This window comes from Marmota monax, unplaced genomic scaffold (genome assembly GCF_021218885.2).
Source record: "Marmota monax isolate L192 unplaced genomic scaffold, Marmota_monax_Labrador192_F-V1.1 WCK01_AAM20220418_F8-fsc00045, whole genome shotgun sequence".
Taxonomy (NCBI): Eukaryota; Metazoa; Chordata; class Mammalia; order Rodentia; family Sciuridae; genus Marmota; species Marmota monax.
Genome location: NW_026692132.1, coordinates 5,426,477 through 5,445,073, shown reverse-complemented (window position 1 = coordinate 5,445,073; position 18,597 = coordinate 5,426,477). Strand labels below are relative to the sequence as shown.

Below are 18,597 nucleotides of genomic sequence, written 5' to 3'. Positions count from 1 at the left end.
AAAATTTTAATTAGCTACACATGAGAGTAGAATGCATTTTGACATATCATACATATATGGAGTACAACTTCTCATTTGTCTGGTTGTGTATGATGTAGAGTAATACAGGTATATAGTCATATATGCACATAAGATAATATCTGATTCATTCTACTATTATTCCTACCCCCATGTCCCCCTCCTTTCCCTTCACTCCCCTTTGTCTAGTCTAAAATACCTCTCCCTGACCCCCAATTGTGAATTACCATCTGCATGTCAGAGAAAACATTCGGCCGGCCTTTGGTTCTTTGGGATTGGCTTATTTCTCTTAGCATGATATTCTCCAGTTCCATCTGTTTACTGGCAAATGCCATAATTTCATTCTTTCAGGCTGAGTAATATTCCATTGTGTGTGTGTGTGTGTGTGTGTGTGTGTGTGTGTGTATATCACAGTTCCTTTATGCATTTATCTATTGAAGGGGCACCTACGTCGGTTCCATAGTTTAGCTGTTGTGAATTGAGCTGCTATAAACATTGACATGGCCACGTTACTATAGTATGCTGATTTTAAGTACTTTGGATATAAACTTAGGAGTGGGATGACTGGGTTATATGGTGCTTCCATTCCAAGTTTTCTGAGGAATCTCCATACTGCTTTCCAGAATGGTTGTACCAATTTGTAGTCCCCCCCTTTTCCTCTACATCCTTGCTGACATCTATTGTTGATTGAATTCTTGATGATTGCCATTCTGACTGGATTGAGATGGAATCTCAGTGTTGTTTTAGTTTGCATTTCTCTAATTATTAGTGATGATGAACAGTTTTTTATATATTTGTTGATTGATTGTATTTCTTCTTCTGTGAAGTATCTGTTCAGTTCCTTTGCCCATTTATTGTTTGGGTTATTATTTTTAAATTTTTTTTGGTGTTAAGTTTTTTGAGTTTTTATATATCCTAGAGATTAATACTCTGTCTGAGGTAAGTGTGGTAAAGATTTTCTCCCATTCCGTAGTCTTTCTCTCCATGTTCTTGATTGTTTTCTTTGCTGTGAAGAAGCTTTTGGTTAAATTCTATCCCATTTATTGATTCTTGATTTTACTTCTTGAACTTTAGGAGTCTTTTCAAGGAAATTAGTTCCTAAGCCACCATAGTGGAGATTTGGACCTAATTTTTCTTCTATTAGGCACAGGGTCTCTGTTCTAGTGCCTAAATCTTTGATCCACTTTGAGTTGATTTTTCTGCAGGTTGAGAGAAAGGTTTAATTTCATTTTGCTACATATGGATTTCCAGTTTTCCCTGCACCATTTGTTGAAGAGGCTGTCTTTTGTCCAGTGTATGATTTTGACATCTTTGTCTAGTATGAGATAACTGTATTTATGTGGGTTGGTCTGTTCTATTCTGTACCACTGGTCTGTGTATCTGTTTTGGTGCCGATACCATGCCATTTTTGTTACTAAGGCTTTATAATATAATTTTAAGGTCTGGTTTGGTGATGTCTCTTGCTTCATTTTTCTTGTGAAGGATTGTTTTGGCTAATCTGGGTCTCTTATTTTTCAAATGAATTTCATTAATTGGGTTTTCTAGTTCTAATAAGAATGTCATTTAATGGGAATTGCATTAACTCTGTATAACGCTTTTGGTAGTATGGTCCTTTTGACAACGTAATTCTTCCTATCCAAGAACATGGGTGATCTTTCCATCTTTTAAGATCTTCTTCAGTTTCCTTCTTTAGAGTTCTATAGTTTTCATTTTAGAGGTCTTTCACTTCTTTTGTTAGATTAATTCCCAAATATTTTATTTTTTGAGGCTGTTGTCGCCGCCATCTTCCAGCCTTCTCTCCGGTTGGTAGGCTTTTGATGGCATCTTCTATTTCATTGATTGAGATTGAACTGCTCAAATTGTGTATATCCTCCTGGTTCAGTTTGGGTAGGTCATATGTCTTTAGAAATTTGTGGATGTTGTTGAGATTTTCTATTTTATCGTAGTATAAATTTTCTAAATAGTTTCTGATTATCTTCTGTATTTTAGTAGTGTCCATTGTAATATTTCCTTTTCATCATGAATTTTAGTAATTTTTCTCTTTCTCTTTGTTAGCGTGGTTAATGTTTTATCATTTATATTTTTTAAAGAACCAACTTTTTGTTTTATCAGTTTTTGAATTCTTTTGTTTCAGTTTTATTGATTTCAGCTCTGATTTTAATTATTTCCTGTTTTCTCCTGCTTTAGATGTTGATTTGTTCCTTTTAGATGTTGATTTGTTTTTTCCTGCTTTAGATGTTGATTTGTTCTGTTTTTCCTAGGGCTTTGAGATATAATGTTAGGTCTTTTATTTGTTGACTTTTTATTCTTTTAATGAATTTTCTCAGTGTAATGAACTTTCCTCCTAGCACTGCCATCGTGGTGTCACAGAGATTTTGTCTTATCACTATTCTCATTTACCTCTAAGTTTCTTTTTATTTCATGTCTGATTTCTTTTGTTATCTTTTAGTCATTGAATAGTGTATTATTTAGCCTCCCCGTGTTAGAGTTTCTTCTATTTTTTATTTTATAATTGATCTCTAATTTCATTCCATTATGATCTGATAGGATGCAGGGTATATTATCTCTGTTTTTTTCCCCAAGAGTTGCTTAATGGCATAAGGTATGGTCTGTTTTAGAGATGGATCCATGTGCTGCTGATAAGACCGTGTGCTCACTCATTGATGGATGAAATATTCTATATATGTCTGTTAAGTCTAAATTATTGATTGTATTATTGAGTTGTATAGTTTCTTTGTTTAGTTTTTGTTTGGAAGATCTACCCAGTAGTGAGAGAGGTATGTTAAAGTCACCCGGAATTATTGTGTTGTGGTCTATTTGCCTCTTGAATTTGAGAAAGGCTTGTTTGATGTACATAGATGCTCCATTGTTTGAAGCATAAATATTTACGATTGTTATGTCTTCTTGATGCATAATTCCCTTAAGTAGTATGAAATGTCTTTCTTTGTCCCTTCTGATTAACTGGCTTGAAGTCCACTTTATCTGATAAGAGGCTTGTTTATGTGATCCATGTGAATGGTGTTTTTTTCCCATCCTTTCATCTTCAGTCTGTGGCTGTCTTTGCCTATGAGGTGAGTCTCTTGGAGATGGTATAGTTTTGGGTCTTGTTTTTTTCATCCAATCTACCAGTCTGTGTCTTTTGATTAATGAGTTTAGGCTATTAATGTTCAAGGTTATTATGGAGATATGATATGTGTTCCTGGTCTTTTTTGTTTATTTCTAGTTTTTAATTTGAATTAGTTTCTTCTTTGATTGACTATTCCTTTACTATAGTTTCTCCCTTTGCTGCTTTTCACTTTTCTTTCTTTCTTTCTTTTTTTTTTCATTTTATCTTTGTGGAATATTTTGTTGAGAATATTCTGAAGTGTAGGTGGAGTTCCTGGTGGCAGGGTTTAGGTTAAGGGAGGCTTTAGGCTCTTTGCTGGATGCTGATTGGTCTTGATCGGCACCTCCAGCACCCAGTACTTGCTGGTCCACTCTGAAAGAGTTTACCTCATGGATCTTACCTGGGTTCAACTCATGTGGTGGAGGAGCCAATTCTTAGTCCCCCTACATCACCTGTATACCCTGTTGTAGGAGACAGACCAGATAGCAGGAAACAGTTTTATTTGGCTGCAGCCAGGTTCAGAGGGCATAGCTTTCACTGTAATCAATTAATCCTCTGAACCTCGGGTTCAGGTAGTTTCAGAACTTTATACCCAGCATGTAAGGGGAGGGTCTCAGAAGTTCACAGTCTGTAGAAGTTCACATAGAAGCAGTTTTTTCTTTCACTGTTCTGGGCAAGTTAACCTTTCAAGGACAACACTGAGAAGGGGAGAGCGTCTTCTCTCCTTTCTTTCCTCCCATAGCCAACTTTTACCATGGAGCCCAATTGATAACTTCTCTTATCTTAGAAATGTAGACATCTCTGTGAAGCTCCAGCTCAAGGCCAGAGGCCTTGTCAAAGGATTTGTCTTTTTATTATCACATTTTACATTTGCAAACACACTTTTATAGACTACTATACTGGATAAATGTTTATGAAAAACTAGTAAAGGGGCATTGAGCACCTAGAGTGCTGATTTCTTCCAGGCCACTGGCCAACTACAATAGAGCAATAGGAAAATAGGAAGTCTGCCTACATTGAACTCTTTTTGTATAGACTCTTTCGCTGATAAACCTAAAATCAATTACGGTGAAGATTTCTGGAGAAGCTTAGTTAAGATTTTCTGTGGAGAAGGGGGTACCACTACAACCACACGTTTCTTGGTCTCAGGTTCAGTTTCCAAACAATCTCTTCAGTCCCTGCCCTTCTGAGTTTTTGGCCAGATGCATCTCTCCAAGCTGCTCCTGTAAGCAGTCACATTGGAGGGGGAAGGGTAGAGCCTGGTGGGTTTCCTTGACCAGTTGTCCCCTGAGTAAACCTGTCTCCCCATTTGATTTTATTCTGGTTACTTAAGCACACTCCATGTCATGCAGCATGTGTTTACTGGCCATGTATTTCAGGCCAAACTTGGTTTGCCAGGAATCTGCCCCCTAAGGTGCCAGCCCCTGTGCTGCAGCTGCAAAATGGTTCCTTCCTTTGTCCTCCATATGCCACCTAGAGAGATGGTGACTTCTTTCCCAACACACAGATATCATGCATCATGTCCTTCACGTTTGTTGGGAAATGTCTTTGGTCTCTAAATGCTCCAAACCCACATGTTCTGCACTGCCTCTGAAAAATGCAGGTTCCTTTAATTCCCTTATCCCTCTACTATGTTCATGGTAGGAGCTTCTGTCCAGGCTGTGACAGCAGCTGTGAGGCTGGGTTTTTTTTTTCCTTATTATATCCAACCTTTTGTGTCCACAGTCTGCTTTGAATGTGCAGTTTTAGGTTCCAGTAAAGCTCCCCTGCCTTTTTTTTTTTTTTTTTTTTTTGGTCACCTACCTTGTGGAGAAGCTGCCCTGTCTGCTTTCTTGGTTTCACACTACGGAGCTGCTATTAAGCTGTAAATTTCATATATATGTGGACCTTTTGTGTGTGTATGTGTGTGTGTGTGTGTGTGTGTGTGTGTGTTTACTGGGGATGGATCCAGGGCATTCTACCATTACATACTTAGCCCTTTTTATTTTGACACAGGGTTTCACTAAGTGGCCCAGGCTTGCCTTGAACTTGGTGTTCCTCCTGACTCAGCCTCTTGAGTCACTGGGATTACAGGCATGCACCACTGTTACTGGCTCATTTTGGAGCTTTTTAATAAAACTTCAGTTCACTGTGTTATCATATTTTCCTATGGATATGACCTATTTATTTTTAAAAACTATTTTAGAGCATGCGTAGATGCACAGCAAAATTGAGAGGAAGATGCCTTCCTCCTTTATCAACGGCTCCTACTAGAGTGGCACAGTTACAATTGATGAACCTACTGATTCATTATTATTACCTGAAGCCCATGGTTACCATGAGGGTTCACTTTTGGTGTTGCACATTCTATGGTTTTAGACAAATTTATGATTGATTGCACATATCTAATGTGATAGTTATTGTACAGTATTTTCATTCAGTGCCTTAAATATTGTCTATGCTCTGCCTATTCATCCCTTCTCCCTTAGTTTTTGGCGACCATTTATTATACCCATTTTTTTTTTTTTTTAAGAATGTCATGTAGCTGGAATCATAACATACTGCCTTTTCAGGTTGGTTTCTTTGATTTAAGATGCATTTAAGTGTCTTCCATGTCTACACGTGACTGTGACTTGAGAGCTGCTCACCCTCCCCTGCTTCCTCCCCCCATTGTCCCAGGGCTTTGCGTATGCTAGGCAAGTGCTCTACCACTGAGCTGTACCCTCAGCTCTGAGAACTCATTTATTTTTAGTACTGAATAATAACCTATTGTCTGGATATAACACATTTTATCCTTGTACCTACTGTGGGGCATCTTGATTTCTTCCAGGTTGTAGCAATTATGAAGAAAGCTGCTATAAACATCTGTGCAGAATTTTTTCTGTGTGGACATGTTTTTAACTCCTTTTGGTCAATCCAAGGAGCACATTGCTAGACCAGATGGTAAGGTTTGTTGTTGTAAGAAATGTCAAACTGTCTGAGAAGTGGCTATCCCATTTTGCATTTCTTCCAGTAATGAATGAGTCTGTGGTTGAATGTTCTTAATATCTTTTGTTATCACTCTTCTGGATTTTGGTCACTCTAATAAGGTATATACTAGTATCTATATACTAGTATCTCATTGTTCTGATTTGCATTTCCCTGATGACATGACGTGGAAAATCTTTTTATATGCTCATTTGCTTTTTGTATATCCCCTTTGGGGAGGTGTTAAAGTTTTTTGCCCCTCCCCTTTATTTTAATTAAAACATTTTGCTCTTGCCAGGTACTATGGTATACCCCTATAATTCCATGGCTTGGCAGCCTGAGGCAGGAGGATTGCAAGTCAGAGGCCAGCCTCCACAGTTCAGGAATTCCTTAAGCAATTTAGCAAGACCCTGTTTCACAATTTATAAAAAAAGGATTGGGAATGTAGCTCAGTGTAAAGCATCCCTGAGTTCTATTCCTGATACCAAAAACAAACGAACAAACAAACAAACAAACAAACAAAATAACTATGTTCTTCTTGTTGAGTTTTAATGCTTCTTTTTATATTTTGGAGAATAGTCCTTTATCGTTTGTTTGCAAATATTAAGTTCTGTGACTTGTTTTTCATTCTCTGGGCAGTGTCTGTCATGGATCAGTTATTTTTAATTTTAATGAAAATGAAATCCAGGTTACCAGTTCTTTTATGGATCATGATTTTGGTGTCATGTAAATTGATGTATAGTTTTTGGTGTCTGCTTTTGTTTTCCCGTCAATACAAATAGATACACACAGATGTGCATATATGTATGTGTATGTGTGTACCTCCACACTGATATATCCTACCAATTATTTACTACTCTGCTATTTCTTTCCAAAACACTAAGTTCCAGAGACAACTCCATAGTGATATATGGATAGATTGCTCATTCCTGTTTGCAGTTGCATATAACACTTAATTGTGTGGATATTTAGTGTGTTCTCTAGTGATAGACAATTGGGTTGTTTATCTTCTGTTTTTAAAATAATGTCATGTGTCTTTTGTGTGTGTATGTTAGGAATAGAAACATAAAAGTGGATTTATTCAAAGAGTAAATACATGTATTTCTGTAATATTTATTACAAAATTTCAATCATTCAGTAAATTGAAAGACTGCTATAGTGAATACTTCATACCTGTCAACTAGATGTTACCTAATGGCAGTATCGATTTACTAGTTGTTTGTTCATCTCGCTGACTGTATATTAACTATCTTAATTTATTTTTCAAAATAAATTGCAGGTATGTTCCCCTAAATATTTCAGCACATATACCATCATTAATATTTATATATTTTCTTTCTTTAATGTAAAACTTAATATCATGAAATCTGCAATTTCTAAGTGTACATTTGCTGATTTTGATGAATGTGTATATCTGTGTCACCCAAACCCCCAGTAAAATGTAGAACATTACCATCAACCCAACAAGTCTTTTATGCTGCTTTTCATAGATTGTGGGTCCTTTCCCCTTTTAATAGTTAATCCTTGACTCTGCACTGTCAGAAGTAACTATTTTGAGTGTCTTTTGACATGTATTCTGTAAAGGATTTTGAATGTATTTTAATTACATGTTGAATTAGTTTCCTAAGGGACAGTAGAGAAAAGGTGTGTGTGGAGTTGGGTGAGAGAGAGGGAGAATAATTTGAGGGGTGAGCTATTGTTAAAATTTTCCTTTTTTAAAGTGTGTATTCCAAAGGTAACAACACATCGTTTTCATTTTTTTCCCCCACATTTTAAATTTGATGCATTATAGTTCTACATAATGGTGGGAGTTGTGGTTACATGTTCATACATGAAAAAATATAGTTTTGCCAATATCACTCCACAATTTATTTTTAATATATTTTTTCCTAATTTTTCAAGCACCCCTGCTACTTTGGAACAGAACTACATAGTTTGTGAGCTGCAGCAAAAAATAAGTGTGCTGTATTCCTTTTTGAGAAGTCATCTGAAGAAGAAGAGTATTGTGTTTTTCTCTAGTTGCAAAGAGGTACCAACTGTTTATTTTTCTTTCTGAACTTACTCATGTTGAATCATTTCCTTTGAGATATCAAATTTCAGTTAGGCAAATATTATATTGTATGAGACACACAGTGCTAGGTGAGGTGAGGGATCCATAGATAATGAGAATCCTGTGTTGCTGTAAATAAATTATCCACGGGTGAGACTTTTATCTCCATGAGGGTAGAAACTATCAGTCTTCTTCAATATTGTGCTAGGTGCTAATAATCCTGGAAACATAGTAGCCTCCAGTAAATATTGGTAGAATAAACAATCCTTAGCTTGGCTGAGCAGAGGCTTTCATAATCTGACACCTTTCCTACTCTCCATGAATATGGAACTGAATATGCTCGCTCTCTCTTTTTTCCCCCCATGTCTCTTACCTTTGTTCATACTGATTTGTTTGGGCTGCCCTTCTTGCATCCTTTCACCCACATACAGGATAAATATTTGGTGCTCTTTAAAGCTGAGCTCAAATATTATACCTGGAAGTCTCTCTCTGACTCTCTCTGATGCTCTTTTAGAATCAGTTATTCCCTTTCCTATCTTTTTTGCGATGTTTGTTTATATCCTTATTTGGTTAATAAACACTTCATGAACTCTTGCCCTGTGTTAGGAACAGGGGATTCAGAGATACGTGAGAACATTTCATCTCCTTCTTTTTTTTTTTTTAAATATTTATTTTTTAGGTGTAGATGGACACAACACAATGCCTTTATTTTTTATGTGGTGCTGAGGATCGAACCCAGGTCCCACCTGTGCTAGGCAAGCGCTCTACCGCTGAGCCACAATCCCAGCCCCTCATCTCCTTCTTTAAGGATAAGTGATTATGGTTGATTTTTGTATACCACTTTTCATTTGTATTTCAGATTTTTGATAACATATGAGCATATAATAGATCAATTCTAGATATATTCCCTAATAATAGTTTACCATAAGCATGCAGGTGAGTTTCCCTCCAGCTTCTTGAAAGGCAAGTAGTGGTCTGTTCTGTTGTCCACTGAACCCTATCCTTTTGCCATGTAATGAATGACTTCAGATCTTCTTAGTGTCTATTTTAGATTTTCAAAACTTTGTCTCCTAGATACTGGAAAATTATTTTCAGAATCCTTTAAAGTTTCTACTCTGTAATGTTTGCTTTTTTCTTTGCCACAGTGGACAGTTGTCTCTCCCTTGTGTCTATGACCCACCCTTCTTGTGTGCTCCATTCCCTTTTGCAAGGCCTTTGCCACTGCAAATGTCTCCTTTGTTCCACATTTTCTTTTCTCCTTACTCTTCAGCAATGCCAGTATTAAGGGGGAAAACCAAACAAAACATATCCTGTGTCCCTTTCCAGTCACTGCCTTTTTCTCTGCTCTTCACAGCAGTCTCTTCTAAAAACTTACTTTCCTGGCTGAACCACTTTCTTACCTCCTGTTCTTTACTAAGCCCTTCACTGAATCAGCCCGTCAGAGAGAAAGCTTTCCAGAGTGAGTGCTAAGTTATCAGTCTTTATTTTATTTGTCCTCTCAGAAGCATTAGCTACAGCTGATCATTCCCTATTGAAACACTTTAGGCTTTTGTGACTCCACACTCATTAGCTTGTCATCCCATTCTGCTTTCTGACTGCTCTATTTTGAACTCCTTTGCTGAGTTTGCCTTTGTTTGACCATTGCAATTGGAGTGCCTCCGACCTGTCTACTCTGCCCTTTTTCCATCTCTGCCTTCTTTGTGAGAAAATTTATTAGTTTTATGGTTATAAATTCCAGCTGTATGCTAACTGGAAAATTCATGTATCAAGCTCTCACTTCTTCTCTGATCTCCAGATTTATGTATTCCCTTGGATACTTCCAGTGATTACTAGAAGGTTTTGCAAATAGAATATAATAAAAACAATTAAAGAGTTCCTGTTCTTGGATCTGTTTTCCCCAACTCTTTTCTATCTCATTAAGTTACAGAATCCTTAATTCCTCTCTGTTTTAATCCCATACTCAAGCTGTTGATTACTCATTAGCTCTACCATTTCTCATCCACCTCCATCTCCTCTGTTCTAGTGCAGTATGGACCGCGCTTAACCTTCTCTTAGCCTCCTATTTCTTTCCTCATTCCCTCACTTTGTTTCCTTTAGTTTTTCCACTTTATAGCCAGAGTGACCTTTGGAAAGTCAACACAAGAATAATCATTGCTTTGCTTAAAATCCTTCAGTTACTTTTTCTGTCAATTAGAATCAAACTCCATGCTTAAAACCTCAATGACTTTATTCAACAGATGTCTTTCACGCTAGCAGATTTGTTAAAAAGAGCAGGAATTCAAGGTCAATCTTGGTTCAAGATTCAGATTTACAAAGTTTTCATAAACTTAATTTATACTTTCTAATTTTCCACATATACTTTTTCTAAGATTGATTTGCCTGAGAGTGCATCTGTAGTCCACAAGTCTCCTTAACTATTTCCCCTTCTATGGTGGCCCTTTTTATATCTTTACAAGAAAAAGGAATAAGTCCATTTATCCTTAATCTTGCCGGTACCTTATTTCAGAATCAGAACCTCCCTGACATTAGAGAATTACTGTTGAGAAAGTGAATGACACTAATGATTGGGTAGTAAGTCACTGTGGTTTCCCATTCTTTATTTTGAATAGAATTGAAGAGAGACTTAAATGGAGTTCTAGCTGTATTATAAGTAATCTTTGGTCATCTGTCATTGTGATTTTTGGCAGATTTTATAGGAGTTGAAAGGGAGAAGCCTTTTTTTGAGTCCATCTTCTGTATTTATGTAGATAGATTTTATTAATTTAGGTTAGAAAGAGAAATTGGGAATAAAATGCTAAACTGTCTTGTCTAGCAGTCCATACAATACATTTAAGAAATATAAATACAAGTGAATTAAAACCAAAAAATCTTGGTCTATACATTGAGATGTATTTACAGTATACATTTTTTTTTTTGATACTGGGATTAAACATAGCCTTTTTCTTTTTGTACCAGGGATTGAATTCCAGGGGTGTTTAATCACTGAGCCACATCCCCAGCCCTTTTTAATATTTTATTAGATACAGGGTCTCGCTGAGTTGCTTAGGACCTCGAAAGTTGCTGAGGCTGACTTTGAACTTTTGATCCTACTGCCTTAGCCTCTAGAGTTGCTGAGATAACAGGTGTGTGTCACCGTGCCTGGCTAAAATACAAGTTTATTTATGTCTAATGTCTATTAAACTCAACATCTCTTATTTTGGTCATTTCTGTGTTCATATTGTAATAATTGCTTAGTCTGACAAGAAAATTAATATGGCCTTATGAACATAGGAAATTAAATGTAACACTGAAATTTATGAAATAGAATGTGATCAGTAAGGAGCTTTCAGGCTTAAAACCTAATATGCAGTTCTGTGAGGTCAGGAACTAGAAATGAGTTAAAGGAGGAAAGGGAATAAAATTTCTGTAAAGAAGTGTCTTTACATATTGGTTACTTTGGTTGTTGGCTTATAGTTCTATTTAGAATGCATTGGACATTTGTAGAAGAAAGAAAAAGTTTTAAAACATCCGTTTAAATAGAAATTGCCTTTTTATAGTTATTTAAATTTGGAAAGATTTTAGATGTCAACTGAAATATATTTTTCCTTTCACAATTCTTTTAGGAAATATGAGAGCAAAATTGTTTGAAGACCCTAAATTCCATTTGCCTTTTCTCTGCTCCATATTTAACTGTTTTTTTTTTTTTTTTTTTTTTAATTTCAAACTGGCAAAATTTGTGTTCTGGATGCATTTTCAGTGCATTTTTGCTGTTTATCTTGTAAGCCTTACTGTTGCCATCCAGAAGTACAAAACTCATTCTTTTGTTAATGCCTAGGTTCAGTACCTGTACCGAGTTTTCTGTCGGCTTCGCCCTGGTATTTCTATCCTTGCTCTCCATGGTCGACAACAACAGATGAGAAGAATGGAAGTCTATAATGAATTTGTCCGCAAGAGAGCTGCAGTACTCTTTGCTACGGATATTGCAGCCAGGGGGCTGGGTAAGAAAACTTACTACAATGAAATGTCTGTGATCATGGGAACCATAGTTTAATTTTAAGGTGTATTTTTGGAAATCTAATGGATTTAAATAATTGGACTTTTCTTGTGGGAGAAATAAGTAAATAAGTTAATTAACATTAAGGATGTGTCAGTGAAACATTCTGTAATATATGTATCTTTTGTACTTTTACTATTGTTTCATGATATAATTACATCATAGTACCTGAAGAGTCTGTAAAACCAAAGGAGGGTTTAAAGATGTGAAAAAAATTCCTTTTTTTTTTAAAATTGGAAATGTGTTGATATTATAATTCATTTAATGAAAATCTGTGAAGTCCATCCTTTTACCCTTCTAATTTTTATTTAAAAATTGCTGTTTTAAGCCAGGTACAGTGGTGTACGCGTATAATCCCAATGACTTAGAAGACTGTGGCAGGAGGATCATAGGTTCTAAGCCAGCCTCAGTAATTTAGTGAGACTGTGTCTCAAAAGAAAAAATTAAAAGGCCTGGGAATGTGGCTCAGTGGTTAAGCACCCCTGGGTTCAGTCCCTAGTATGGGGGGAAAATGGCTGTTTAATGTACTTAAAATTTATTTTAAAAATTCTGATACTCATGTTTAACTTATGGCTTTGGAGGAGTAAGATGGGCATAGAAGTAGAAATAATCTAGAGGTAGGAATAAGAGGTGAGAATAAATAGGTGGTAGCTTTGTTTTATTGTATTTATTAACTGTGGCAAATTTCAAACCTGCACAAAGAATAGGTCCTACGTACTCTGATATACACATTACTCCACTTTAACAATTATTTTTATCATGATCATCCTCCTGCCTCTGTTCTAAAGCATCAGTTTGTTAACGTGTGACTAGAGACAGTAGCCAAGTATGCATATTTTAAAAACTAGTTTTTACTCAGCCCAATGACAATTCCCCTACAACCTGCATTGTTCTTTGACTATGTAGTTTTGAAACATTTTGTGATTTTCTCCCCCAAATTATATCTGACTTTTGAACTTAAAGTAGTTCCAGGTTAACCAAAGCATGTTTTAAACTGAAGTTTATTCCTTTTATGATCTCATTTTGCAAAATAATAATTCAGAAAACTCACACATAAACACAGTAGCCACAACAGATAGTAATATTTTGTCACATTTTCCTTGGATTCTGTTAAATATTAATTGATGTAGTCCTTTTTGAACCCTCTCTCTCTTTCTCATTTTACTCCTATACCTCCTATCAAACAGTTACTGTCATATATTTGGAATAGAGCCTTTAAGTTTTCTACATCTGGTTCAGTGAATTGTAAGGTAAAAATTAATTAGCAGGTCTGTGAACTGTAAATAGAGTTGGGGAGAATATGGTTTTCAGGGCTGGGGATGTGGCTCAAGCGGTAGCCACTCGCCTGGCATGCGTGCGGCCCGGGTTCGATCCTCAGCACCGCATACAGACAAAGATGTTGTGTCCGCCAAATACTAGATAATAAATATTAAAATTCTCTCTCTCTCTCCCTCTCTCTCTTTCTTTAAAAAAAAATATGGTTTTCAGTAATCTTTGATTGAAATTTAGCTCTATGAATGTAAGCAACAAACTATCATAGTTTTAATAGTTCCTGTGACTTTGTCACCAGTTAAAATCATATTTTCATTATATATTGTTATGGGTATCTTGGAAAATTATTTATACTTACATTATTAATTACATTATAGTGCTTATTAGACCCACAATGAGGTTGTGTTAATGTTTTAGTAAGTCTATACATTAGTATATAAAAAAATAATAAAAATGTTTTATTGTAAATACTATAAATATTTTCTCTTATAACCTGTGTTTTGCTTTGTTAAAATCATTCTGAGATGGGGGTTAGAGTCTTTAATTATAGCACAAAAAGGATCAAGAGCCTCAATTTTGGTTTATTAAAAGTACTTTGTGGGACTGGGGTGTTGCTCAGTGGTAGCATGCTTGCCTAGCATGTGTGAAGCACTGGGTTTGAGTCTCAGCACTGCATATAAATAAATAAAACAACAAGTAAAAAAATATTTAAAAGAAAGTACTTTGTGAATATATTATCTTAGGTGATAGAAAAACTCTTTTATTATAAACAGTAACGTAAGGGCTAGTCTTTAACTTGCTCTTGAGGTCTTTCCATGGTGATGTATAAAGATTTAATGTGTTTATATAGTGTCACATAGAAAGAATTTATTCAGTTACATGACTCTTCCTATAACAATGGACACTTAGGTTTTCAGTTTTTGTACATAAAAATGTGCAGTGAATATTCTGAGCTTTCCTGTCCCCATCCAAGAACAATTTCAGAATACATTTGTATCTTCTTACTTTATTTTAGTTTTAATTTTATTTTTTAATAAAATTATGTGGGGTAATGAGTTCAAATGAACAGACCCTGCTCTAGCCCTCTTTTTTCCCCTAGAGGCAACTATTTAAAAATCTTACTTGGTGTCTAGCTCTATTTAACTAAGTAATCTTATACTACCACTTAATGACAGCATGTTTAGAAATTACTCCTTTTATTAACTCTCATAATTATCTGTCTTCTGCTAATCCCCATCTTTTTTATATTGTTATATCATGAGTTTCGGCTAGATAAACACTTTGTGTTTACATTGTTTTGACTATAGTTTCTGCTGAGGGAAGTAGTACTGTTTCCTGTCTCATACTGTTGTTACAAAATTTGTTTAGTTTTATGTGTTCCCAATTCTGTGTTCTCAAATGTTCTAGCAGTTACATGCCTAGTTTTCTAAGAGTGGAAACACAGTTCTAATTTTCTCTTTATTATCTAGACTTGTTGACTAATGGCTGTCATTGCGAGGGGATTTGGACAAAGTCTATTATTTTGTGGAGGATTTAAAATGTTGAGTTCTATTCGTTTTCAAATATTTAATTCCTCTAGATAAGGGACCCTCAATCTCATATAAATTAATTTTGCTGCTGTCTCTGGGGAAGACTAGCAAGGAAGTTGGCACCAAGGCCTTCCAGGAAGCATGAAGACTTTGCCTCAGGATCCCTTTTTTTACTCTGGCTCTGTTGCCCTCCTTTCTGCTCTATCTGGTACCCTGGAGTTTGGAGTCTTTCTCTGGCAAAAAACTTTTCTCCAAGAGACCCAGTTATATTGGGTGAGGTAGGAGGCCTGAGTTTCAAGTGCTGCTTTCAATCTGTTGATAGCCCTGCAATATGCCTTTCCTTCTGACTTCCTTCTGAAGTACCTTTTACTTCAAGTTCTGAGAGAATTGCTTTAAATGTTTTTCTTGACTTTGTCCCTGTACTAAATTTTAACCTTTTTGGGTAGGCTGTATCACTTAATACTTATAGGTATCAAACTCATTATCTTTCAACATTTTTTTTGTACCAGTCATTGAACCCAGGGATACTTAACCACTGAGCCACATCCCTAGTCCTTTTTATTTTTTTCTTTTGAGACAAGGTCTTGCTAAGTTGCTTATGGCCTTGCTAAGTTGCTGAGGCTGGCTTTGAACTTGCGATTCTTCTGCCTCAGCCTCCCAAGCTACTGGGATTACAGGTGTATATGTGTGCCATGATGCCCATTTTTTTTTTTTTTTTTTTGGTGTTCAGCCCTTTTCTCTGATGAAAGTTATCTGAAATCCTCATAGCAAAATTCATAAGTGATCAGAGGTAGTTCTGTTGAGAGGATTCTGAGAATGAATGAAAATTGCTGTAGCCATAAGTATGTAGGGAGTAATAATTGCTAGGAATCAGGGACAAGGATCTCAAAAAAGAACAATTCAATCCAGAGATGGGACTAGCAGGTAAAGTAAACCTCCCTTTAAATTTAGAATCCAGTTATATAGTTCACCCCAAGAAGAGTGTTTCTTTTTAAGATTATTAAACATCAGGGTATTTCATTATTTGCTTGACACAAAGCAATTTGTCCTGTGTCAGTTGTGAAATAATCTTTACATTCAAATACTGTAATTAATTTTAGTTCACTTTGTCCAAGAAGCAGTGTTTATTATCTCTTGGTTCTTGCAATTAATTTTATTTTTAGTAGAGTTCACAGTTAATATTAGTTTGTGTTGGCAGGCAATATTGTAAAATAAAAATAGTACAGTGGGCAGATCTTGAAACTGATTTTTTAAAATTTTTAACCTGATATTCCTTCTGTGTAGATTTTCCAGCTGTAAATTGGGTTCTTCAGTTTGATTGTCCAGAGGATGCCAACACATATATTCATAGAGCAGGTAGAACTGCCAGGTAGGTGTCCTAGCCCATTTCTTTGCTTTTGGTACAATTTAAGTAACAAAACTTGCTTCCCCATCTTCAAAGAATGGAGAAGTTAGGTGAGTATTGGTTTGGCATTTGGGGTGTGGTTTGATAGCAACCTGACAGCTGTTGTGAATCATTATGGCTGAGACTTGATTAATGTTAAGAAAAATCCATTAATCTTATTTTAGTTTCTTGTTTGACTTTACTTATTCTAAACTTTTCACCCAAACTGCTCACTGAACATCATTCATTGAATCCTAATGATCTTTCCAATTTCAGATGAGAAAACTGAGTCTTTAAGCAGGTAAACAATGTGTTCAAAGATACACACGGCCAGGATTTGAACCTGGGCAGTCAGACTCCTCTGGTCCCATCTTGTATTCTTACTTCTGTGTTATAGGCTTTATTAAAGGGAAGGTATTTTGGAGTCTTGATTTCCTTTTTTTCCCTTTCTTCCTAGTGGGAATTGAGGTATTGGTAAATACTTTTAGTTTTCTATATTTTCCTTCTCCACACCCCTTATATGTGATCAAAATCTATATAGAAATTGTCTACAAAAGAAGACATCAAAGTGCGAGGCCCTGGGTTCGATCTTCAGCATCACATATAAATAAATAAAATCAAGGTATTGTGTCTAACTACAACTAAAAAATAAATATTAAAAAAAAGTCACAGTGATTTGGGACTGAAATATAAAAATATATCTGAATAAATGAAAAAGATCATACAAGATGTGATTGAGTTGCATTGAAGCTAAAAGATGTGTGCTGGTGGTAGAATTGTAAATGGCTAACAGCTTTTTAGGTAGCATTTGGTAAGACTTATCCAAAGCATTACAGTACTTCTTTTTGCCTTAGTAATTCTGCATCCAGAAATTGATCATAAGAAAACGGGTGAATCAGTAAGAAATATTCTCACTGATATTTATAATGTTTTTCTTGGAAAAACACTCATTGTGATTAATATTTAGTTTTTTTTTTTAACTTATGATTAGTCACAGATGGACTATTTCTTCAGTTTTACATTTTCTTCCCATTTTCCTTTTCATCAAAACTTAATGATTGGGTACTTAGAGGGATTTTGATGTGGTTCTAACTGGACTAGCAATTACTTCTGATTTCAAGCCATGAACATGTAAGGCTTTCTCAGGGATGATAGGATCTTTAGACTCAAGGTTTAAATCTTCATCTGAGCAAAGACTGTGAATATACTTCTGGCAGGCTTGATATATATTTTCCCCCCACCAGCCCTGTGCCCACAACAGGTATAAATTGTCTTCTATAGATAATCCTTTGTTTAAAGGATTATCTAGGAATTTCCTTTGGGATTTATCATTCTTCTATTTTTACATCATATTTCCTGGATATCCTTGAAAGATAACAAAATAATATTTTGGAACATGGTGGCCCTTGTTTCCGTTGAAATGAAAGTTGTTCATTGTTTTACTCAGCTTTTTCACCGCTGTGACCAAAAAGACCTGACAAGAATAATCAGAGGAGAAAAAGTTTGAGGCTCACAGTTTCAGAAGTCTCAGTCCATAGATGGCTGACTCCATTCCTCAAGGTCTTAGGTGAGACAGAACATCATGGCGGAAGGATGTGGTGGAAGAAAGCAGGTTAGGACATGGCTACCGAGAGAGAGAGAGAGAGAGAGAGAGAGAGAGAGAGAGAGAGAGAGAGAGAGAGATCTTTGCTTAAGAAGGAACAAATATAAACAAGAGAGAGAGAGAGATATCTCTTTACTCAAGAAGGAACAAATATAAACCCTAAAGATACAATCCCTGGGACCCTCTTTCTGTAGGCCACACCCTCCCTGCCTACACTTACCACCCAGTTAATCTGTATCTGGCTAACAAAAGTAGGTCCTAGCTTATATCTAAGAAATTCACATTTAACTTAAATTAATACAAACGAAAATGGTCTTTTCACTATTATTTCTACTTACAAACCAATTATCAGGGGGTTAATGCACTGATTAGGTTAACCCAGTCATTTCACCTCTAAACTTTCTTAACTTTTCTCACATATGAGTTTTTAGGGGCACATAATCTAATCCATAACATTTCAAGTTCTTTCATAGCTTAACTAATAGAGCTTTTCTTATTATTTTCATAAAATAAGTTGAATGTCTAAGTATCTGTCTTTTGATAGATTCGAAGTTATCTTGTAGGCTGCCTTCAAAATTGGCTCTAATCAAAATGTACTTTCTTACTTGTGTTTCTTTTAACTCCATGAAAGAAGGGAGACAACAGTTTAGTAGTAA

The 18,597-nt window shown here is 35.7% G+C and overlaps 1 protein-coding gene across 1 annotated transcript in view; it reads left to right on the top strand.

The window, feature by feature from the left end:
* Ddx10 (DEAD-box helicase 10) overlaps nucleotides 1–18,597 on the top strand; it is a 281,715-nt gene that overhangs the window by 21,035 nt on the left and 242,083 nt on the right. The window contains exons 7-9 of the mRNA XM_058586486.1: nucleotides 7,973–8,099; nucleotides 11,935–12,097; nucleotides 16,239–16,323. Of these exons, the coding sequence (XP_058442469.1) occupies nucleotides 7,973–8,099; nucleotides 11,935–12,097; nucleotides 16,239–16,323 (375 nt within the window). The remainder of the gene's footprint in view (nucleotides 1–7,972; nucleotides 8,100–11,934; nucleotides 12,098–16,238; nucleotides 16,324–18,597) is intronic.